Below are 24,619 nucleotides of genomic sequence, written 5' to 3'. Positions count from 1 at the left end.
CTCGTCTATTTATGTGCAATATTGCCTACATAAAATTTCTTGTTTTGTATTTGTTTCTGTCCATCCCAGAAATTGTCGGTTCGGACGACAAAATAAGAAGGAAGAAGAAAATGAAAATGTCTTATCAACAAAAATCGTCTCTATATGAAGAGGCGTGGGCAATTGCACTTGTACGTTTGGAGCTGATCTCACTTCATCAGTTCATCATCTTGTAGCGCGCGAGTAGGTTACCTCACTAGTAACAGTTTTCTATTTTTAATGAACAAAAATAACTGTGTGCGTATTCGAAACTGTATTTTTGAAAAATAAAAACTAACCCTCGCCTGGTGAAGTCTAAAAGAGATTGTTGGCCAACTTAATTAATCGGGTTAAGTCTGATATATAATTTTCTTGTTTCTACTGGGCAATTAGCACCTCGAAATAGCAGAACTTAATTAGTTAAACTAGTTGGCCTAACCAATCTGCCATGCATTATTGCTAACCCTAGCCTTCTGCATGTTCAGAAACTGTGTACGAGCTAATTATTTAAACAGGTTAATGTAGGCCGGTAAATAATTTCTTTAAACTAAATGTGGAAGGCTCTAAAACAAATGCATGCAGGAAGTATTATTGGCACAGGAGGTGTCATTAGGGACTCTTCTGGGAACTCCATTATTCGTTTTATGTGTGCAACATTAGTTTTGCAGAAATGCATGCTCCAGGTGCAGGCAGAGGCTTGGAAGCCTTCTCACACTCATCTGGATCGAAGTGGAGTCTGACTCGATCTTCGATCTGTGCTTTTCCAACTCGTGAAACATGATGACATTGCCCTTCACACGTTGGAAACCTTGAGTCTTTTTTTTTTTTTTTTTTTTTAATGAGGGCAAATGCCCAAATAAAGACCCAAATAAAGAAACAAACAAAGAACTAAGAATTTGTTACAGTCTTAAATTTAGCAAAATCACACAAGTTATCAAGAAGAGCTTCAACAACTTATGAAGAAGGTTGCTGGAAGTATTGCACCCCAAAATCAGAGCCAGGCTGGACTTAGAGAACATATCAGCTACAATTGTCAGTCATTATTAGCTAGCTCTCTTCTCTTATATATGTCTTATTAATTAGCTAGCTCTCTTCTCTTAGCTAGCTGATGCTATCTGGCCAAGGAATTTGCATCCTTCAAATAAAGTCTCCCAGCCTTTATGGTTGGTGTTCTTCTTGAATCTTGATGACATAGCTGGTGTTGCTCTTACGTTCTAGAGTCATCACCGGTACAAACTTTAAGATAGTTTTTCTTCTAGCTTATGTCTTTTTGGAGTTTCTACCAAAATTTGTACCAAAAAAATAAAATAAACAAAAACTAGTTATGATGTTAGAATAAAATAATGTATAGTCATTGTGGTTTAAAGTCGACATATGTTTAGTCCTTATAGTTTTATTTTAATCTGAATGGTCCTTAAAGTCATAATTTTTAATTAATTTAGTCATTTAAAGTCATAATTTTTAATCAGTTTAGTCCTTATGGTTTTATTTTAATCTGAATGATCCTTAAAGTTACAATTTTTCATTCAAATGGTCCTAGGCTACGTCAGCAATTTAACTGAGAAAATTAACGAAATGACCATTTGGATGAAAAATTGTGACTTTAAGGACCATTCAGATTAAAATAAAACCATAAAGACTAAACAGATGTCGATTTCAAATCACAAAGACTAAACAAATTTCAATTCATGATGTTACTTCATCTAAATTAGGTTGATGTGAATGTAATTGGTTTTCAAATTAACCATTACAAGCTGAATTTTAATATTACTGACCATTATGCAGAAGTAATATAATGAAATGCAACATTTAGATGAGAATAATCCATCTAATTGGGCAATGAATACATAATATTTGTTTATGTCCATCTTACGTACTAGTCGGAGGATAAAACAAGAAAAGGAAGATCAAGATGAAACTGTATAACAAAAATTGTCATAAAGTCGGCTCGATTTGGATCTACAACTTCATTGCATCAAAGTTGAAGAGATGAGATGAGAAAATGATTTTTTCTTTTTCCTCTTGAAAGATGTTGGAATGGTTAAGAAAGGGCATCGAGGATAGTCCTAATTAACTGTAAATCAGGACCCATGAAATGGTTAATAATAAAAGACTTGTATTTGTCCCAACTGTCCCAAGTTTGATACATCTTGTTAATTTGTCTAAATCAGCCCTAGTATTTGTAGTGATCAACCATCATTATATATAAATAGCTGTGTTAACATTAGATCAAATATTAGAAATGAAATGATTGTATTTATGATGCTCTGGCTGCTAAGGTAAAAATACGTAGTTTTTGTACTAAACGATATTTCATAGTATAGTATGTGACGTAAAAACGCTTGTTCGATTTTATGCCTAACGTTAGTGCTATCGTTAAGTACATTCACCATTTAGTCCTCGAACAAATCCAAGCCGATGCGAGTGTTGCCGTCAAGCATGCGTCTTAATATTCAATGCCCTCACGAATCCAAATCAATCAAAATGAAAAACTTGAGCCACCAGACTATTAGGCGAGCATACAATTCGCTAATAAAAATACTACGTAACTATGTTTCTTATACCTTAGCATCTCGGACGTAAGGGGACGCAACCTGGTGAGTTCCACTAGTGAGGTGCATAGATCGTAGTGCAGTTGCAATTACCAATCATGATTCAATAAACGTAATGTGATATCTAAAGACAATAACTATAAGTGATAATTTCTCATCCAACAATCAATCGTGACATTATTTTTCGCCTCGGAATTAAATTGAATGTAAAATAATTATTTATTGTTTATTTTTTAATTAATAATGATTTTTTATTTAAAGAATTATGTATATGGAAAATAAACATTCCTACTTTCTTTCCTTGAAAAATAATTATTCTATTCAAAAAATAATAATGAAATTATTTTCAAATGCCTAATACCATTTGGTCTCGGTATTAGTCTTCCATTTCTAAGTGTGAGATCGTAAATTCGACTCATGATAAACTCGTTGTAGCATTTCAATTGTTCGTTTGATAAAAAAAACATCATTCTTAAATATCTTTACTTTTTCCTTATAAACACCGACGAGGAAACAAACACAAATATGAAACATTGACACATCACAATTGATCGCATCATGTTAGTTGACCATAATTACAACGTTGAAAATCATAGGAGCCGTCTCAATTGATTATATAAAAAGGGCCCAAACTTTGGTGGGTTTTTTTTTTTTTTTGTAATAGGGACTAAGCGGCCGCTCTCAGTTCTCGTGGGGTTTATGTGAACTAGGATTAGCTTAATCAAGCATTCATCTTGCCAGAATTGAATGCCAATTTGAACAAACAGTTTCATATTTTTTTGATATCGAAAAAACAGTTTCATGATAGGTATCCAGAAGCTAACTTTTGGAAACATATATTGAATGTTCGGTGGTTTAACAAGCATGAACAAACATAGGGTCTTGAAGCTTTGAAATCTTGGTTAGGATATATAGAGCTAGCAGTACTTCACAAGCTTTCCTCTAAACTCCTAAAATTAAACCCAAAGTAAATAAAAAGGAGAATAAATCCAAAGGACTTAAAGAGTAGTCTGCCTTGTCGAAGAAGTATGCGTCGTCGATGTTTAGATGAATTAGGTATGTAAACGCTCCTAGCGATTTCGAGATTAAGCTTAAGGTATGTAATTAGAGGTCAATACGTTTTAATGAAAAAGCACTAGTGCTCTCATTGCATAATATAGCATTTGATCTTCAGACTTTCTGCATTAAAAGGTACCGCTGCTAAATTCTTAACCGCAAATCAAAAGTTGGAGTAAAAAGGGAACCTAACTTCAAAAGGAATAAGTTTTGATGATCTCCTTTTTGAAGTGCATTGCATTATGTTACACTCAATTTCCAACTTTTTCAACCTTTTACCTACAATTCCTTCTGAACTTTTGATTTCATGACACAGAAAGAACCTCCTTTTCTTTGGGGCTACGTACTATCCTCGTTGTACTGCCTTTTAGATGCAATCAAAATGTTGGGATTTGCCTTTTGAAGCTGCACACTTTACTTATCAATCTCCTCTAAAATTGAGTGCATCACAGATCACCATGCTCCCAGTAGAATTTACAAAAGTGAAGTACAATGCTGCAAACTCCCACGGCCAAATGATCGAACATGTCAGCTTAGTTAGAGAGTTTTGGTTTCATCCTCTCATGGAGTCACGGGGAATAATGGACCATAAGTTTTCCAGTGCCCACCAGAAAAGGCGTTTGGCATGGTGATCTTGTCACCATCTTCATGTCTTTGTAGAAGAAGCCAAAGCTGGTGATAAGTAAGGTACCTGATATGTTCGATCAATACAGAGAAGAAGCAAAATGTTTTCATGCATAAGGGCAGAAATGGGAATCTGACCTCACTTGTCAAATGAAGTGAAATTGAAATGAGAATAGAAATCCCTTCAAAACAATAGAAAAACAAATGGAACTCCTTAAGAATTGAAATACTACTCTTAAAAAAAGAGGTGAGAAGAAAAAGAGTCTCTAATGCACCTTGAACAGAAGTTGAGTAGAAAATAAGTCAAAAAATGTACCTTCAAGTCTTCAACCATCAATACACCAAGAAGAGAAGTTGAGAAGAAAAGGAGTTGGAAAATGAAATTCAAGCCACTAATGCACCCTTACGAGTTGTGAATAAGAAAACTGTCATAAAAACAAATCTTGTGTCGACATCTATAATGAAACGTGATGCATCGTCATACAGTTCTTAATGGTCTTTGGTAGCTATCATATGTAAGTTATCATATATGATCATCGTTCATAGATCTCACACATTCATATACGCATGCATTTGTTATTATGAGCTAATGAAAATCTAGCTACTAATGCACTTTGAAGAAGAGTCGATAACTACTGATGCATTTAGAAAAGGAATTGGGAGAAGAAAAAAATCGAAGAAATGAACCTCCAAGCACTAATGCACTCAAGTATTTTTTGAATGAGACATTCTTTACCGGGGTGATTAGTCTAAATAAATAAGAGATAAATTGTGCTTTGACGAGTTGATTCTAATGATTCTAAATTAGAAGAAATGTTACATGTGTGTCGATTTGACATAAAATATCAATAAAGTTCATCATTTTCTCATTATAAGCACCCTAATAAGGAAATTACTTGCATCCAAACTAGATTATTATTGATATTTTAGGTCAAGTGATGAGAAAATGATGGATTTTATTAATATTTAAGATCAAATCGGTGCACAGACCCTATTTGTTCATAATTATAATGAATGAATGATTATATCATGGAATTACATTTTCTGACACATGTAAATAAGATAGAATTTAGACGTATGCGTTAAAACTAGTTTAGATACAAGTATTTTCCCCTTCTTAAAAAACTCAATATTTTCAATTTCCTCCTTTCCTAGGCTCAAGGCAGGCACCATTTTGTCATGTGGTTATGTAGCATATATCATTTATTCATTTTCTCACATTCCACTTACCAAACATAACAAAGTATCCCTATCTCATTTACTCATTACCAAACAAGGGAGATGACTTGGATTCGAAACAAGTCTTATTTCTTCCACAACCTCAGTAAAGCAAAGCTAACATCCTATTGAGTTGCAATTTTTCATGATGGTCTTGCTACAAATCTTTTGAAAAAGAAAAAAATTGATTACTAAAACCCCAAAAAGCTTATCATGGCATCTCAGTCACAATGTCATTAGAATCCAGTAATCCACTAGCACCCACAAACTATACAAACACACTGTAAAGTATAAACAAACAAAATCCCACAGAGAAACAAACTCTTAAACAAATGGGATCTCAATTTTAAAATCACATTATCATGCTGAGATATCATGATCTGATCTCCATCAAACACCCACAAACCCATATATCCCTAAATATTCATTTTTGATCTCACCAACTTCATTGTTCCTCTGCAAATAAATGAAGCACATCAAAACCTTGATCAATCTTGGAAACTAAACCCAACATTCACTTTCACCCAAAACTACCCCTCCCCAAATAACTTTACACACCAACATGCAGAGAGTTTAAAAAACAATTCTAATTTGTAAATAGAGGAGGAAGAAGAAGAGAGACTCTCTTCTGGGACTCTTAACACGTCAAAGTATCCACCTTTGGGTTTTTTCCACTTCATTTTCATATTCTGGGTGTAAGAGAAGGAGAGGCAGAGCTTGTTGTTGTTCATAAACTTGTCTTCTTCATCGGCTTTGTTGTCCTCCACCGCTGGTGACCACCATTGAAGCCCCTCCTCCTCTATTCTGAGGTCAGTTCTCTCTTTTGTTATTTTCTTTGCATCAAAGTTTATTGCTTTAACCCATTCGTCATGGTTCCTTGTCATGTTGTGCTTAGATAACAAAATTGAGAAAGGAATCGTTTTTCATCTCTATGTGTGTCTTCGTTTTCCGTGATGATGAGATAAAAATCTGTTTGTTTCCATGTGCAATGTGTCCTCCTGTGCAGGTTTTGTTCTGCATCTCAAAACCCAGATGGTGAAATGCCCCCACGATTCGATCGCTTCTTCTTCTCCTTCTTATTAACACCACCTGTCCTCCTCTTTCACTTCTTCTTCTGCTACATTTTGAATCCTTTTGCTCTTTTCAACAATGGGTTTCACTCTCTTGCTTCAAAAAATCCCAGCTTTTTCATCCTTCTTATCATTTCCAAACCCAGTTCAGCAATCCCGGATGACCCTTTTGGGAGCTGTGCAAGGTCTGCCCTTTCTGGAGCTCTCTTCAATTGTCATCAATTTGGCTCTGGTTCTTGCATTTCTGTTAGTTGTTTCGGTACGGCGGATGTTTGTCTGTCTGGGAAGGATTAGGGTGGTGAAGGATGAGTTGGGTTCGAATGGGAACCCAATTCGGCATGAAAGTAGTGTTGATGGGAGAATTCAAGAGGTTAGAGTCGGTACAGACTTTAAATTTTCAGTTTTTTGTTGCTTCTATGTGTTGTTTGTGCAAGTTGTGGTGTTGGGTTTTGATGGGGTTGGTTTGGTTAGAGGAGGAGGGGAGGTAGTGGATTGGTCTGTGCTTTGCTTACCAGCTGCCCAGGGATTAGCTTGGTCTGTGCTGAGCTTCTCGGTTTTGCATTGTAAGTTCAAGGGGGCCGAGAAATTGCCATTCCTGATGAGGGCTTGGTGGGTTGTGTCTTTTGTCATGTGCTTGTGCACTTTGTATGTTGATGGGAGAGGTTTTGTAGAAGAAGGCTCGATACACCTTCATTCTCATGTTGCGGCTAATTTTGCAGTCACACCGGCTCTAGCGTTTCTCTGTTTCCTTGCAATTAGGGGTGTGACGGGTGTGATTATTTGTAGAAATTCTGAGTTTCAAGAGCCATTGCTTGAAGAAGAAGCAGGGTGTCTTAAGGTTACTCCTTATAGTGATGCTGGGATATTCAGCTTGGCCACACTATCTTGGATAAACCCTCTTCTTTCAATTGGGGCAAAGAGACCGCTTGAGATTAAGGATATTCCTCTACTGGCACCAAAAGATCGAGCCAAGACCAACTACAAGGTCTTGAATTCAAATTGGGAGAAATTGAAGGCTGACAATCCTTCAAAGCATCCTTCTTTAGCCTGGGCAATTCTCAAGTCCTTTTGGAAGGAGGCAGCTTGTAATGCCATTTTTGCTGGCTTGAACACTCTTGTTTCATATGTGGGTCCGTATATGATCAGCTATTTCGTTGATTACTTGGGGGGAATAGAGACTTTCCCTCATGAAGGGTATATCCTTGCTGGGACTTTCTTTGCAGCAAAGCTAATTGAGACCTTAACAACCAGGCAATGGTATCTTGGGGTGGACATTTTGGGTATGCATGTAAGATCAGCTCTCACAGCAATGGTATACCGAAAGGGCCTCCGGCTTTCCAGCTCAGCCAAGCAAAGTCACACTAGTGGAGAGATTGTTAACTACATGGCTGTTGATGTGCAGAGGATAGGGGACTATTCCTGGTATCTCCATGACATATGGATGCTTCCAATGCAAATTGTCCTTGCCCTTGCAATTTTATACAAGAATGTTGGAATTGCTTCTGTTGCTACATTGATTGCCACCATTATCTCCATTGTTCTTACTGTTCCTTTGGCAAAGATACAAGAAGATTATCAAGACAAGTTGATGACTGCCAAGGATGAGAGGATGAGGAAGACTTCTGAGTGCCTGCGGAACATGAGAATTCTCAAGTTGCAAGCTTGGGAGGACAGATACCGACTGATGTTAGAGGAGATGCGTAGTGTGGAGTTTAAGTATCTACGCAAAGCCCTCTACTCACAAGCTTTTATCACATTCATGTTCTGGAGCTCACCTATATTTGTTTCAGCTGTCACCTTTGGTACTTCTATATTTTTGGGTACTCGTCTCACTGCAGGAAGTGTTCTTTCTGCTCTCGCCACTTTCAGGATCCTCCAAGAACCACTCAGGAATTTCCCTGACCTGGTATCAATGATGGCTCAGACAAAAGTTTCCCTTGATCGTATTTCTGGGTTCTTGCAGGAGGAAGAGTTACAGCAAGATGCAACAGTTGTCTTGCCACGGGGTATCACAAGCACATCAATAGAAATTAAAGATGGTGTGTTTAGTTGGGACCCTTCCTCTGCAAGACCAACATTATCAGGAGTACAAATGAAAGTGGAAAGAGGGATGCGTGTGGCTGTATGTGGAATGGTTGGTTCTGGAAAATCAAGTTTTCTTTCTTGCATCCTTGGGGAGATCCCGAAAATCTCTGGTGACGTAAGTTGGTATAATGAACCCTTAGTTCTTTTTTGCATCTGAAGTTTAATTTTGAACTTGTGCCTGAGTATGACCGTTAAGCATACATATTTCATAATACTTGTTTCTCTTTGTAACATTTCAGGTAAAGTTATGCGGTTCTGCTGCTTATGTTTCTCAGTCTGCATGGATACAGTCCGGTAATATAGAAGAAAATATTCTTTTTGGTAGCCCTATGGAGAAACCAAAGTACAAGAAGGTTATCCATGCTTGTTCACTGAAAAGGGATTTGGAACTTTTCTCACATGGAGATCAGACCATAATTGGTGATAGGGGCATAAATTTGAGTGGTGGCCAGAAGCAACGTGTGCAGCTTGCAAGGGCACTCTATCAAGATGCTGACATTTATTTACTTGACGACCCCTTCAGTGCAGTTGATGCACACACTGGATCAGAGTTGTTTAAGGTTAGACTTTCTCATAGTATCATTGATTTCATGTTTCTGCTAATTGACTATGGCCTGAAATTTATAAATATGGCAATGCAGGAATACATATTGACTGCATTAGAAGACAAAACTGTTGTTTTTGTGACTCATCAAGTCGAATTTCTGCCTTCTGCTGATCTAATCCTGGTATAGCCTTCAAACTTGTAACACTGTTTCTGCAAAGAAAGGTCCACATTGCCATCTTCACTCTGTAGTTTTTGTGTATAATTTAGTCTAGTAGCATCTGTTGAGTTCAGTGCTTAAGGTGTTTCATACATATCTGCTGTAGTGATGGTATTATCTCACTGGTTGGTTGGAGAATACCCATGTTTTTCTTTTTCTTTTTTGGGGTACCTCATTCTTCCTAAATCTGTTTTTACGTAATGTATGAGAAGTCTTTTCTAACCTTCATTTCAATATCTGTAGGTTCTTAAAGAAGGGCGCATTATACAAGCAGGAAAATATGATGATCTTTTACAGGCGGGAACTGATTTTAAGACACTAGTCTCAGCTCACAATGAAGCAATTGAAGCTATGGATATTCCCAATTATTCATCAGGCGACTCAGATCACAGCTTGTGTCCAGATGGCTCTGTTGGACTTGTCAAAAAGCATGGTGCACCAAGCAGCAGTGTTGATTCTTTGGCAAAGGAAGTGCAAGAGGGTCCATCAGCCTCAGAGCAGAAAGCAATTAAAGAGAAAAAGAAGGCAAAGCGTGCAAGAAAGAAGCAGCTTGTACAAGATGAGGAAAGGGTAAGAGGAAGAGTCAGCATGAAGGTTTACTTGTCATATATGGCTGCAGCATATAAAGGATCACTGATTCCACTCATAATCATTGCACAAGCAATATTTCAATTCCTTCAAATTGCTAGTAGTTGGTGGATGGCTTGGGCCAATCCCCAAACACAGGGAGATCAGCCTAAAGTGTCTGCTATGGTCCTTCTTGGTGTTTACATGGCCCTTGCATTTGGGAGCTCTTGGTTTATATTCATTAGGGCTGTGTTGGTTGCTACCTTTGGTCTAGAAGCTGCACAGAAATTGTTTCTGAGGATGCTTAGGAGTGTTTTCCGTGCACCAATGTCTTTCTTTGATTCTACTCCTGCTGGACGGATCTTGAATCGTGTAAGTTTCTTATTTATCTGGAATTTAAGTTTGTCACAAATATGAATTACACCAACTTCTCTCACTGGCATATATAATTTCATGAATCATTTTATAATCTATAGGTATCAATTGATCAAAGTGTGGTGGATCTTGATATTCCTTTTAGACTTGGTGGGTTCGCTTCAACAACAATACAGCTTATAGGCATTGTTGGTGTCATGACAAAAGTTACATGGCAAGTTTTGCTTCTTGTTATTCCTATGGCCATTGCTTGTTTGTGGATGCAGGTAATTGAATTTATTTCACTTTAAGAACAATATTTCGTGTTTTGAAAAGAAAAAAAAAATGGTGTTGTGCAATGTTAGCATGCATTTCTAGCTGAAGAATTGTTGAATATTGCACCTGAGTGTCAGCATTCCTTGATGCAGAAATACTACATGGCGTCATCAAGGGAATTAGTCCGAATTGTTAGCATTCAGAAATCTCCAATTATCCATCTTTTCGGTGAGTCAATTGCAGGGGCGGCCACAATAAGAGGATTTGGACAGGAAAAAAGGTTTATGAAGAGGAATCTTTATTTCCTTGATTGTTTTGCTCGCCCATTCTTCTGCAGTATTGCTGCTATTGAGTGGCTCTGCCTACGGATGGAATTACTCTCGACTTTTGTATTTGCTTTCTGCATGCTTTTACTCGTGAGCTTTCCACATGGAACCATTGATCCAAGTAAGTTCATGTATTCTATTGCTTAAAGTTATCTCTATGTTATCATGAGGAACTGAGTCTGGTAAAAACATGTTGAGGATAAGCGGTGATTATATGTATATCTGTTTCAGTGTACAGAAAAGGATGAAAGTTCTTTAAACTAGTTGGTGTAAATCAGAATATGACACCTTAACTATTTCATGTTGACGTTTTCCATTTGGCATGACTACTCAACCGGATTGGAGTCTATGAACTCATAATTTTGTACTAGCAAGTATCCTTTCTTTTCTTATTCTTTGCTTAATGGAATGACCTTTTCATTCAGTAGGACATCTCAGTGTGCAATGCAGTATATAAAATGCTAATTTTTCTTTCATAATAAACTGAAGTTGTGTATAAGCTGGATCTGGTGTTCACTTATGTTAAATTTTAGTCACACTATATCTCTAAATTTTAGTTGACATGATGGGAAAATGTTAAAAGAGTAGATATTTAAAATGATTGGTATTCCATGTAGGCATGGCGGGTCTTGCTGTAACATATGGCTTGAATCTAAATGCACGGTTATCACGGTGGATACTTAGCTTCTGCAAGCTTGAAAACAAAATTATTTCCATAGAAAGGATTTATCAGTACAGTCAAATCCCAGGTGAAGCTCCACCAGTTATTGAGGACTCTCGGCCTCCAACTAGATGGCCAGAGAATGGAACGATTGAACTACATGATTTAAAGGTATGCCCAACTCTTTTTTATCATTACTTGTGCTATGAGTAAGTAGGGATAAGTTTTTCCCTGTGCCTATGATTCAAGTGATAAGTTTGGTTATGCTCAGTGTTGGGTGAAACTTTAAGTTTTAATAGAGATTAGGTCATTAAATGGTTCCATTGAATTGGAACATGCTAACAGTTCTGCTTCCTTCTTCCCTTTGAAGGTTCGTTACAAGGAAAGCCTTCCTGTAGTGCTTCATGGGGTAACTTGCACTTTTCCTGGTGGAAAGAAGATTGGAATTGTTGGCCGTACTGGAAGTGGCAAATCCACTTTGATCCAGGCCTTATTTCGACTGATTGAACCAGCAGGTGGGAGGATCCTTATAGACAAAATAGATATTTCAACACTTGGTCTTCATGATCTTCGTAGCCGTCTCAGTATCATTCCCCAAGATCCTACCTTATTCGAAGGAACTATTAGGCAGAATCTTGATCCTCTTCAAGAGCATTCCGATCATGATGTTTGGCAGGTATTATTTTTTGTTTGATATTCTGTTCTCTCCAATTCAGAATGAGTATATAACTAATTTCTCTGGAACGAAGTATTCTTCTTTACTTAGCAGCAGAGAATGTTGTTTAATATGATTGTGTACCATGTTCATAGATCAGAATGCTATAGTGCTCCTTTGTACTAATTCTAAGCAAACCCTTGGAAACATTATGTGGCTCATAGCAACATACCAACTAATCATTTCACTCAGTTGGACGGACGGATAGTCATTGTACCTTGACCTTTTCTCTTTGTATATTTATTGCATTTAATTTGGTGCAGGCACTTGACAAATCTCAGCTTGGAGAGGTAATCCGTAAAACAGAGCACAAGCTTGACTCACCAGGTACAGCACCTACCCCACTCCAAAAATAGGAAGAAATTTGAAAATATCTTGGTTTTTGTGTGATTTTCATTTAGTTGATTTGTTATCTTGCAATTACAGTGCTAGAAAATGGAGATAATTGGAGTGTGGGGCAGCGGCAACTTGTTTCTCTGGGCCGTGCATTGCTTAAGCAAGCCAAAATACTGGTGCTTGATGAAGCAACAGCATCGGTTGATACGCAGACAGACAATCTCATCCAGAAAATTATTCGAACAGAGTTTAAGAACTGTACTGTGTGCACTATAGCGCATCGTATACCAACCGTCATTGACAGTGATCTAGTATTGGTCCTGAGTGATGGTATGTACAGTTGCATCTTATTAAGTTACTAGAGACTGAATATTCAAGAAAAGTTATTCATTCATGTGTCTCTGGACATCATCTGCATTGACCCTCCATTACCTGACTGCATATTCCTGAGATATTCAATGTTTGTGCAGGTCGAGTGGCAGAGTTTGATACTCCTCAACGGCTATTAGAAGATAAATCGTCCATGTTTCTAAAATTGGTAACCGAGTATTCATCAAGGTCAAGTGGCATATCAGATTTTTGAATCAGATGGCATGCCATGGAACCTTTGAATCAAGGGCAGCAAGAACAAATGGTACAAAATGAAGCAGTTGGCGCCACTTTCCTTGCTGCTGCTGCTGCTGCAGCATTCGGCAAAAGAAAAATGGTGGGAAAGATAAAAGGTGCATGTCATCTTATCAACCCAAACCCCATAAGAGGAAACTTGTTTCCAATCTACAGGGATTATGCGCTAATTCATCCCCCTAGACAAATTAGAGAATTGTTTCATGGTCAGTTGACTTGGTCAGAAATAAGTCTGGTTAGTGAGGTTGATGATAAATAAAAGTAGACAGAAGAGGCAAAAATTGGGGGCGTAACTGTGTCTAATCATGTTCAATAATGTAGTCATTAGATCGAAGCAGTAGGTCAATGTAGTTAGTGAATAGGTGAAGCTGGGTTGTAATGTTTTTGATCTGAAGGACTAGTTAATGTTTATTCCACAATTTTGGTGGCAAGAGTACAGTTTGAGACTTTTAGTCTTTTAGAATCACAAGTCCAACTTTTTGTTCTGCTCTTTATGGTACTGAATGAACTACATCAAAACTTTTACTGCAACTTATACAACCTTGTACATCCGTTTGTTTCGCTAAAGTTGTCTTGGATTCACAAGATTTCACAAGATCACACCTATATATGCAGCATCTACACCTATATAATACAGCATCTCCAGCATCCTTGTAAAATCCCTATATATGGCACTTGAATGTATATTTTGCTATTTTACAAGAGATTTTTCTTTAGTATGGTTTGAAGTATTTTGGTTTTGACTTTGTATACACTAGACTTATAGTCCCGGTGACATGTTTGGAATGAAAAATAATCATGAATCGGGTGTAAGTAGAATGTGAGAAGAAATGAATTAGTATCGATTCTGAATGGTTGCTTCTTAAAGCCATATGGGTAATAAATTCTTGAGTATTCAGGAATTGATTCATGCGAGATGAGACGTAGGTCAATTCCTTACATATGACTTTTACTTGGAATCATTTGATTCCTTTATGTCTTAGTAAACGCAAGGATTGATTACTCAATTTCATTCCAAGCAAGTAAATATGCCTATTATGTTTTTTTTTTTTTGAATAAATTGATGGTGCCGCCTTCAAACCTCGAGAAATTTTAAATACACACCCCTAATATCTTAATACACACCCCTTACTTAATACACCACCTATCAAGTTTTTCATTTCAGTATTATACTTAATACACATCCCAAACTGCCTAAAATGCTCTTAATTTATGAAATATTCTATTATTTAATATAATTAATATATATGTACTATTTGGTGCCTCTTTTTACATATTATTTCATCTAATTTTTGCAAGAAATTTTTGGCTATCATCGTTCAATTTATAATCAAATGATTATTGTTATATCCAAACTCCAAATCACCAATACAAGTTTTTAAAATTCACAAACTAGTAGAACTGTAGAAATACAGTAGCTACTAAACATAGCTAGCTAGTTATTTGATAAAACATGTCATGATAAAGATGTAGTACATGACAATATGATATGCAAGATCAAAATAAAGTTGATACAGATATAAAAAAAAAAGACAACCCAAATGAATTGTGGAGAAGAGTTGGGGTTAGGGGAGAAGACGTGTTTTCGACGATTTTAGGGTAGAAGATTGAAAAGAATATTTCTAGCGCGAATATTTTTTTTAATAATAGATGTTTGTTTTGGTCATTTAGCTTACCTATAAAATCTTAATAGAAACATAAAATAATAGAGGTGTGTATTAAAAGATTAGGGGAGTGTGTTTAAAATTTCTCTCAAACCTCGATTAATAAAACTGTTAAATACAAGTATTCGGGGCTGGGTAAGTCGAGACTTTGACTTCAACTTTGAATGTGTTACTTGGAGCTTAAAAGTGACAATATTTGAATATTTACTCCTTACAATGATGATATGCTTAATTGGTTATTTTGGCAAAAGAAAAAAAACTAACCTACCCATTGTGGGTAGGGACGCCCCTATCACCTTGGGGCTCGGGTTCCACATTTGAAGTGTTGGGGGCGTAACTTGAGGCTTCGACTTTAACTTTGAAACCATATCCATATTTAAAATTCATTACCTACCCATCGTGGGAAGGGTAACTCAACGGGCTACACATTTCAAATGTTGGGGGGGGGGGGGGGGGGGCGGTAACTCAAGACTTTGAATTTAACTTTGAATAACCATATCCACATTTAGAATTTGCTACCTAGGGCAACTCAGGGCTCCATATCCATTTGGATTCAACTGAGTAGGGTAACTCGCAAGTCGGGGGCTCCGGCTTCAACTTGAATAACCACATTCAGAATTTGCAACCTAACCATCGTGGGTGACCTTACCCTTATTGTAATTGTTTATAAATATTTATAGCCCATATTTATATAATTTAGTTTTCTTCGATACGGGATGTTCATTAAAATCCTTTTAAGAGTAGGACATATAGTACGCGAGTTGAAGAAAGCAAAACCATGTGTGGCAATGACAGAAGAATCGATTCTGCTTGGTTTTCAAGTCAAGATACATGGAGGAGAAATAAATCCCTGACATTCTTCAGTTTATTTGGTACTCGTTACTTCTCCCAGACTCAAGACACAAATCTGAGTAAAAGTTCTTGCTTCAAAAGCATATATGTTCACTGAGGAACTTAGAAGCCAAAACCAAAACCCAAAGTCATTCGAATTTGAAAACAGACGACAATCGCAAAGTGAGTTTTCATATCTTTCTTCTTTTGAGCTTTTTGTCTTTTGCTTTATAAACAAAACCTTCTGTTAAGTACGTTTAGTTCCAGTTTCTCATTGCGGGAAATCATCGTTCCAATTTTGAGGCACAGACAACATAGTATGTTATTCCAATCCATTTCTGTTTTAAGTTTCTACTTTCTAACAATTCGTTCTATGAGCTCGATCAATATGTGATTTTGATTTGTTTGTTTGGGATTTTGAAGTGTATCCTAAGGTGAGAGTGAGGGTACATCAACAAGAAAATCATATTCTTTCACAAAATGATCACAGAAGAGTACCAGAAACAAAAGTCTCTGATGAATCTCCATCTATACCAGGTAGCTTATATTTTTCCAGATAAGTTAAGCTTTCAGTTTAAACCCACAAATTACCTCTAGTTTAGATGTAAATCACAGACGTATATATTTGCAGTGAAGGAGATACAAGGATGTTCTCTACCATTGAAACCCAAAATCATGAAGGCTTCTGTGCCAAAGGTACCAGCAGGGCTAGGACAGTCACTTTCTTCATCCAAAGGTTGGTATTCGAAAAGAAATTACCTTGAGACGCTTACATTCTGGTCATTAATTAATATATTTCATATCTAGCTTCATGTTACCATGTAAATTTATCTGCCAAAGCCATATACTTGTGATTGACAGTAGATAAGAGCAGACATCTTGGGAAGCAGGATGCAAAACCAGATGTAAGAGCTTGTTCTTCAGTACCGCTGCGTCCTCGTGCAGTCTTATCTAGTCCTGGTATGTAGTTTGATCAGTAATGTGGTTGGTAAATATGACACATATATTGTATGATTCTTCAATTTTTAAGCTGGAAGTAATTTTGTGGTTTCAGACAATGATGGGATGATTGGACTAGTAAACAAACTATTTGATAAAACACCTTCTGCTGTCAAGGTGCACAAGGAGAGGGTACTTGCTTCCCAAAGGCAACAGAGAAAGGCATCCCCGAGTCCTATGAGCATGACCAAAGGCTCCAATAGAGCAGTGTCCACCAAGACTGGTCTTGTGCAAAGTAAACTGCAAAAGAACATGAAAGGAAAACAACAGCAAGCAAGTGCTCGAATAGGGAAATCAAGTTTCACTACTTGAGCTTCTTTGTTTCACGAATCAGATTGAGGAGAATCAATTTGGATGTGTTAAATGATTTGTTTCCTTCTTGAAGTGAGCTCTCAAAAGTGTGGTTGTATGGTATTATTTTTTTTGGCTCAACGGTTGTATGGTCCTTTGGAGTTGAGTATTTTTATGTCTATCAATAGTGATGAGCCGGCAGAAGTTTATGCTTATAAGTTATGCACATTGCAGAAGTTTATGCATTGCAAGTTAAGATGGAGTCACTCCTTGTACAACCAGATGGCTTTATCAATTTATTTTTTATTAAAAAAAAAGGCTTTAAGAGAATCAGCCCTTATATACACACTGCATAACATTTTTTTCTTAGACAAAATTCACCATTTGAAGATTATTGTTATCGAAAACTAATGAGCTTGAGAATCGTTCAATTATATGTATTATGAGTATATCTGGGGTTATAGATTCATGGCCGTCATCAAAATTAATGTAGCTATTTTGTTACAAAAGTTTGCTTAGTAATTTTTTGGTTATAAAAATGGTGGCCGAGTGAGTTACTATTTTGACAAAGAATGTTTTTCACAAGATGAGGGGCCTCAGCGATTGCCCCATTTTTATCCTAGGATGCTTCTACTAGTTCAACCATATTAGATTGCCAAATAGACATTTTTGTCGGATAAAATATTAAGGGATGTGAAATCTACACACCCAAAATTTTAATCTACACACCCACTTTCTATTTTTAGTAATCATTATCATATGAAGACAAAATTTAAGTCACTAAGGACAAAATTTAAGTTACTAAAAAAAAAAATAGGTGTGTGGATTTCATTTCCCAATATTAACCAACGGAAACGTGAATCGTGTTGGATAATCGGATTTAGTAAGGTGGGTCAAGTGAAAATAGAAAGCCCAAAAACATGCTATTGGGCCCAGTAACAACTACCCACTGTAATAGCAAAGCATCTCCCCCATCTTCTTCTTCTTCTTCTTCTTCTTCAATCTCTCTCCGTCTTTCTCAGTCTGAAAGTGAAGCTGAGCACACGATGCAGGCCATTACGAGGCGCGCTGGGCATCGATATCTGAGCCCCTCATCGTCGTCGCTCAAGTCAATCTACCCTACCTCCGATCATTGTAGTCCCTCATTTCCTCCCCACTTGTTAGGTTTTCGACCTCGGGATTCTCAATCCCTAATTCGTTCGGGTTCTGTTTGCAGATTATGGAGCCGAGCGTCCTAAGTACGGATCTACCCTCGCCACTAAGGGAGTGGGGCACCTTGTTCGCAAGGGCACTGGTGGAAGATCATCTGTTAGGTATTGATTTGAGGCAAATGAAGAGCTTAAAATGTCAAATTGCTGGAAGAAAAAAGAGGAAGAAAATGTAGATAGCATGGATATTTAAAATCGTTTTATGGCTGTTGTGTTCTTCCTGTTGTTCTGCATTTATGCTGCTTAGTGGAGCAGTTGTCTTAGATGAAGTTATGCAAATTGTGAATGTACTCAGTCGGCGTGGCTTGTACTTTTATACTGCCTATATCTGTGATGTTTATAAAGTTTTTGAAATTACGTTTGTTTCAGTGGCATTGTAGCAGCAGTTTTTGGATCTACTGGGTTCCTTGGTCGTTATCTTGTACAACAACTTGGTGAGTATATGTATTTTCAAATATTTTTATTGGCATTCCCTAGAGCGCGATTACATTTCTAGTAGGAGGGTTTGGACTTAACTTGATTCGTTGATGTGTATTGTTTGCGTTGGCTATGGTTGAGCATAATTGTAGTAGGTTGAATGATCGAAGTATGTTCTAGGCTCTTTTCCTCTATACAAAAAGAATTTGCTTTTAGCCTTTTTAGTGTGTTAGTGTGCTGATTCTTACATCTCTTCAGCCAAAATGGGAAGCCAGGTATTAGTACCATTCCGTGGTTCTGAAGATTCTCATCGTCATCTCAAGTTGATGGGAGATTTGGGGCAGGTATAGTAGTCTCTGTTGTTCGGTTGTTCTGTACGGTACATTATACTTTTATTTATTTTTTTAATTACTTGAATTTGTTGTTAATATGATCTATTATGTCTCTAAACTGCTTAAAATTCACTTACTCAGATAGTACCAATGAAATACAATCCAAGAGATGAAAGTTCAATTAAGGCGGTAATGGCGAAAGCTAATGTGGTTATCAATCTTATTGGTATGAATGCTTACTCCTAAGTTACATGTTATAGATTCTAAATCTTGGATTCAATGAAGGAAATCACACTGTGTAGTTTTGCAGGGAGAGAATATGAGACAAGAAACTTTAGCTTTGAGGAAGTGAATCATTCCATGGCTGAACAACTCGCAATGGTAGGTATCCTGCAGTGACCATCATTCCTGTGCTTTTCAGCTTAGTCATCTATTTATCTTAGAGAATAAGTTCTACGAAACATCATCCATATAATGGGAACAACAAGTGTTGATATTCACAAGTCATCTTGCCATAATTCAAACTTTTGTAGTGTATAGTGGTAGTACACGACACTGCAGAATTCTTTTAAGATTGCAAGAAATGTCTCATGGGATATGGAAGTCTAGTCTGCCCAAATCCGACCTGTGTGCAGTTAATTGGAAAAAAGTTATTTTGGTGGAGATATAGAAGTTGGATGTGACCCAAGAGATTGCAATATTGTCAATAAAATTAGAGATATTTGGCATCGAACGTCTTTTACTAATATGTGACTTTTGAAGCATGCTGTGACCTTTTCTTGTATACAAACATTATACCATCATCATTGGCTAAGAAGTATAGAATAAATATAATATTGCAACACAGTCAACTTGCACTTGAAGATGTGATTTTTATTCATGTACTCTCTATGTTGAATATTTGTTATTTCTGACAATGATCTTTCATTAGCTGCATTTATATCATCCACTCACTCCTTCATTTCTCAGTACTTCATTTGCTGATCTTTTTCTTGTTTTACTTATAACAGCTAATCTTTCGAATGTGTGCAGATTTCCAAAGAGCATGGGGGTATCATGAGATTTATTCAAGTTTCTTGCTTAGGGGCATCTCCCTCATCAGAATCCAGATATCTAAGGGCTAAAGCTGCTGCAGAGGGTGCTGTTTTAAGTGCATTACCAGAGGTAGGATTATGTATTTTGATCCTTATATCTTGCCATGTTTATTTCAGGAGCATATCTTTTGACAACCTCTTATCTTCAATAGGCCACCGTTATGAGACCTGCTGTGATGATTGGTACAGAGGATCGAATTTTGAATCGATGGGCTTTTGTTTCAAAAAAATATGGCTTTCTTCCACTTATAGGGGATGGGTCTACCAAGTATGTTTTACATATATAAATTACAAGTTTTAATTAGTTTCTGTTTTGAAACAGCTTTATCAAGGGTATATAGTTTAAATACTTTTCTTGTATTACCTGCCCTGTAGAATCCAACCTGTGTATGTTGCTGATGTTGCTGGTGCAATCGTTTCGGCCCTGCAAGATGATGGCACCAGCATGGGAAAAGTTTATGAACTTGGTGGGCCTGATGTCTATACAGTGCATCAATTGGTAATTATCGTCTATTTTTCTGATGTTGTGTGAATGCAAAATTTACTTTCACTGAGGTCCCTGAGTAATGCAGGCAGAGCTTATGTTTGACATGATCCGGGAATGGCCTCATTACGTGAAGATTCCAATCCCAATCGCAAAGGTAACAGTGCAACACTCTTGATGTCGGAAATATGTATCTAGTTTCTTATGTTTTGTAATGGATGCAGTAGTTACTTTGAGAGTTCATTATGACTTTTTCTAAGCAATGGAATACAGTACAATTATTATGATAACTTAAACATTAACTAAATAATACGTCAAGAGTTGCCATAAGGGAATCTATTATGTATATCAAAAAGTACCTTCCATTGACCTTTGAGGGTTTTGAGTTCTGCCAAAATCATAAAAATATATTTACTTATTTAGTATTCTCCCTTTACTGCAAATCAGAATATACAGGACCTGCAGGGGTATCTTAATTTGTTTGAAAATTTTCAGAACGGTGTATACATCCATATCTTTATTTTTTCAATCACATGATTTTTGTACCCAAGTGTTACACCTCAACTAATGATGTTTTAATGTTGCAGGCAATTGCAATGCCTCGAGAAATCCTGCTTAAAAAAGTTCCGTTTCCATTGCCAAATCCTGAAATCTTCAACCTAGATCAAATCCTTGCCCAAGCTCCAGATACAGTTGTCTCAGAAAATGGTAAGATAAATATTAGGATTAGTTTTGTCATTTCTTTTACAGTTGATATTCTCATTTTCCTCAATTGTGTGGTGTGCTCTGTAGCCTTGACTTTCAATGATCTTGGAATTCTGCCCCATAAGATCAAGGGTTACCCTATTGAGTTTCTTATCCAATATCGGAAGGGCGGACCAAACTTCGGTTCTACAGTCAGTGAAAAAGTTTCTCCAGATTCTTATCCATGAGTTTCTCAGGCTCTCAAATTCTGAAATGCTTTTAGTCCAGGAGGGCAACCCACTCGGAATCTTCAAATCAGGTTTGGGATTTTGCAAAACTTATTAAATCTATGTCTGATTTCTTGTAATTAAGCTCAATCAAAATTTGTTTTTTGGGGACTGAAGTAATGTTATCCTTGGTCTGGCAGGTTTTCAGAGAGGGTTGCCTTCTGTTGAAAAATTGTAGGAAACAATAAAGGATGTGGAGAGTTAGTATTTTACAGTTTCATATCCGTAACATTTGACTGAATTTCACCCATTTGTAATTTCAAGATAGCATGGATTTTTTGTTTTCATTTTCGCTGATTGCTCATAAGCCCCGAGTATAGGGGAATTCCATGTATCTACCTTTTGCTCTACATTAGTAAAGAAGTGTTTTCCTCTTGAACTAGAATCAATCTTACAGCACTACAAGCCAGCACCAGATCTTATTTCGGAGGGACTGGCAAAATGCTCCAATACTTTTTCAACCTGATAGAAGCAAAAATGCTAAACCGCACAATACCAAATACCAACTGCAATAATTTTTTGACTGCAGTACCTACATTAGGAAGTGTTTTATAGTCCGATATAGGTACCTTGGTTGTTTAGCACTTTAGCAGTACTTCCAACTGAATTCTACATGATTCGTTTCTTGAAATTCCAAATTGGATTCAACATGACTTTGTTTCAAGTCTTTTGAATGAGAATATTGGCTTTCCTTGCAAAGTGAAATGTGTAAATACCAAGCTCATAATGGAAGCAAGGAATCCATAAGCATGACTTAGAAGGAAAAAACTCCTACAGGGGGCAGTATTCCTTCAAACTTGAAGAAAGACTCAGACGGCAAATCTTTCAGACTACTATGGAGCCAGATCCTGGACATGAATCTTTTGAACGTATCAGCTTAGAAGGAAAGAACACTGGGGCAGCGTTCATCATACATTCCGGCGCCAAAGCTGAGTCTCCCACGCATCATTGTTGCTGCATCAACATTTACATAAACAACAATGTCCAGGGTGCCAACAATTCCCTATTGCATGGGAGCTGTGTCAAAATGAGAGATCCTGGAGTTCACTTGGTCTTCAGAGACATCAAGTTGAGTAAGTCTTTAAGAACAAGCAAGAAGAGGAGAAAGAAGAAAGAGTCTACATCTTCTTCTGAGCCAGGGGCTTTTCCCATGTTAATCTTTGCAATTTTAGTTCCGTTCCTCTTGTTGCTTTCAGTAATTTGTCCCTGATATTGTCTGAGACAGGAATCTTTGCTGCTATGTTTAAGCTTCTCTTGATTCAAGTATTTGATATTTGCGTATGTAAATTGTAACGTGGATGATTGTAATTTTTTCTTTGTTGGTAAAGGGTGATTGTAATTTGAATGATCAACTTTGCAATGCAACTGTTAGGTCCCAGTTTAATTTGCAGATCCTGAAATGTCTTGTTATGAGGATACTACATCCCCAACTATGGGCAAAAGAAATTTTTTCACTTGATCATACACTTGGTTCCCCGAATTAAAATGGGGGAGAAATGGATCTGTCGAGTTTGGATTCGACAAAAACTTTTACAGTCCTGGTTTAAATAATGTTCAATGAATCTATTAGAGATGCTTTAAAATATTTTGTTTTATTGTCCAAAACGATGAAATTAAAGGATGAAATTATTTTGTGATGTATTGAGTACCTGTAATATGTAGAAAGGGTCATGTATCCATCACAATGCAATTGTAGGATACAAAGAGGACTGGTGCATGTGGCGATTGATATATGAAGAGGCAAGTGCATTAGTGACTGCCCACTCTGTTTGGCCTGCACATTAAAACTATGCTTCCAAACTCTGCCACATGGTTGATATTAAGCTTCCTTACATGCTGGGATGTAATAGCTCCTAGATTCAATAATGCAACTTCATATGTAAAAAACGACAATGGAGGATGCTATTTGTATATGAAGCATTGAAGCATATATTGTCACTTCACCACTAGTCATTTTCTTTGTGTTTCTGAAACGTTCTGATGTGAAAAATATGCAAGTCACTGTCGACTTCGACCAGTCCTTGTTGCAGTTTAAGAAAGCTTTTGGTTTTAGGGAACATGGTGGCCTGATAGCAATTTATGTGATTAGTTATAGTCGCCAAGAGGTAACTAGTAGACATTGTTTAAACCTAACAAATTTTTGGTGATGAGCATGCAATAAAGTATGTGATCAATCTTTCAGTAGAGAATAATGCTGAACTTCTTTCAAAATTCTGTTCGTTGTTCAACGTGTTTGCTGGTAATTTTGAAATACCGAGGTTTGGTTTTCACTCAGTTGGTGTAAAAGTTTGTAGGTTTAAAGTTAAAAGCATTTGGCTACCGAAACTACACTTTCCTTGTTACTTTATCTTTATGTCTATTAATGGAAGATGACGCGGATTAACTCAATGAGCTTATACAAGTAAAAAGAGGAAAATTGTAAGTTATTTAATGTAGTTGTAATGGAGTGTGGTACTCATTTCTATTTAATTGTGGTAAGGTTTAATGAGACCAACATACTCGTGACGTGACATTTTTAAAAAATTCTCATGAATTCCGATTGTGATTCGATCACACATAAAAACAATTGTGTACTACTTCAAATTAGAAATCCTCCCAAAAGTAATGTCGCTAGAGGCAGATTAGTGGTGGCTATCATGATCGTTGTCATAATCCTGGTGCTTTACATAGAAAAGAAGATAGTGGCACAACATAAACTGATAAAAGCAACCAAGGCAAGTGTAGGATTAGAATCAATCCAATCTTAAACTTGTGAGAGTTTTAAGACAGTAAAACGTGTTTTCACTGCCTTGCCGTATTAATCCTTCTATAGTCTATGGTATAGAGTAGAGGTAACTAAAGTGGACAGTAGGATTGATTTGATTAGCGAATCTTAGTACAGCTTATTAGTTAGGCCAATAGGCCATGCCAAAGCTAAGAATCATGAAATTAAGGATCCTGCTCCTCACATGCGCTGCATCCCTCCATACATCCTTCTAATTTCTTAGTATATACCTTTTCTTTTTGCTTTTATTGTTTTTGTGTTAAACTTAGTATTACCCTTTTCATTCATTACAATTTGAACACAATTCAGGTCAAAATG

At 36.8% G+C, this 24,619-nt stretch overlaps 3 protein-coding genes across 3 annotated transcripts; all 3 read left to right on the top strand.

Moving 5' to 3' along the window:
- Positions 1 to 6,617: 6,617 nt before the first annotated feature.
- Positions 6,618 to 13,781, top strand: LOC101313958 (ABC transporter C family member 5-like). The gene is made up of 11 exons (XM_004292199.1): positions 6,618 to 8,738; positions 8,863 to 9,183; positions 9,265 to 9,351; positions 9,631 to 10,326; positions 10,431 to 10,595; positions 10,737 to 11,031; positions 11,528 to 11,742; positions 11,942 to 12,247; positions 12,550 to 12,613; positions 12,713 to 12,952; positions 13,093 to 13,781. Exons 1-11 carry the CDS (start codon positions 6,618 to 6,620, stop codon positions 13,203 to 13,205), a joined length of 4,623 nt encoding a protein of 1,540 aa, XP_004292247.1. The 3' UTR covers positions 13,206 to 13,781.
- A 2,114-nt stretch (positions 13,782 to 15,895) lies between these two features.
- Positions 15,896 to 17,052, top strand: LOC101313676. Its single transcript, XM_004292198.1, has 6 exons — positions 15,896 to 15,924; positions 16,009 to 16,058; positions 16,165 to 16,278; positions 16,373 to 16,477; positions 16,606 to 16,701; positions 16,796 to 17,052. Coding segments are annotated over exons 2-6 (573 nt in total). The 5' UTR covers positions 15,896 to 15,924; positions 16,009 to 16,057.
- Positions 17,053 to 17,981: 929 nt separating this feature from the next.
- On the top strand, positions 17,982 to 21,917 carry LOC101301625 (NADH dehydrogenase [ubiquinone] 1 alpha subcomplex subunit 9, mitochondrial-like). The gene is made up of 12 exons (XM_004289940.1): positions 17,982 to 18,165; positions 18,248 to 18,344; positions 18,609 to 18,673; positions 18,915 to 19,000; positions 19,130 to 19,214; positions 19,299 to 19,369; positions 20,021 to 20,152; positions 20,235 to 20,350; positions 20,458 to 20,581; positions 20,655 to 20,723; positions 21,154 to 21,569; positions 21,678 to 21,917. The coding sequence occupies exons 1-11, from the start codon at positions 18,078 to 18,080 to the stop codon at positions 21,496 to 21,498; spliced, it is 1,278 nt and encodes a 425-aa protein (XP_004289988.1). The 5' UTR covers positions 17,982 to 18,077; the 3' UTR covers positions 21,499 to 21,569; positions 21,678 to 21,917.
- The last annotated feature ends 2,702 nt before the right edge of the window (positions 21,918 to 24,619 follow it).

This window comes from Fragaria vesca, linkage group LG2 (genome assembly GCF_000184155.1).
Source record: "Fragaria vesca subsp. vesca linkage group LG2, FraVesHawaii_1.0, whole genome shotgun sequence".
Lineage (NCBI taxonomy): Eukaryota > Viridiplantae > Streptophyta > Magnoliopsida > Rosales > Rosaceae > Fragaria > Fragaria vesca.
Note: the sequence above shows the minus strand (reverse complement) of the source record. Positions and strands in the feature narration are given on the sequence as shown.

Coding starts and splice junctions, on each gene's coding strand:
- LOC101313676 (XM_004292198.1), top strand. Junction 16,478..16,605: donor GTCACTTTCTTCATCCAAAG/GTTGGTATTCGA, acceptor GATTGACAGTAG/ATAAGAGCAGACATCTTGGG. Junction 16,702..16,795: donor TGCAGTCTTATCTAGTCCTG/GTATGTAGTTTG, acceptor TTGTGGTTTCAG/ACAATGATGGGATGATTGGA.
- LOC101301625 (XM_004289940.1), top strand. CDS start 18,078: ATGCAGGCCATTACGAGGCGCGCTGGGCATCGATATCTGAGCCCCTCA. Junction 19,215..19,298: donor TGTGGTTATCAATCTTATTG/GTATGAATGCTT, acceptor GTAGTTTTGCAG/GGAGAGAATATGAGACAAGA. Junction 20,582..20,654: donor TCTATACAGTGCATCAATTG/GTAATTATCGTC, acceptor TGAGTAATGCAG/GCAGAGCTTATGTTTGACAT.
- LOC101313958 (XM_004292199.1), top strand. CDS start 6,618: ATGGGTTTCACTCTCTTGCTTCAAAAAATCCCAGCTTTTTCATCCTTC. Junction 11,032..11,527: donor ACATGGAACCATTGATCCAA/GTAAGTTCATGT, acceptor TATTCCATGTAG/GCATGGCGGGTCTTGCTGTA. Junction 12,614..12,712: donor GCACAAGCTTGACTCACCAG/GTACAGCACCTA, acceptor TTGCAATTACAG/TGCTAGAAAATGGAGATAAT.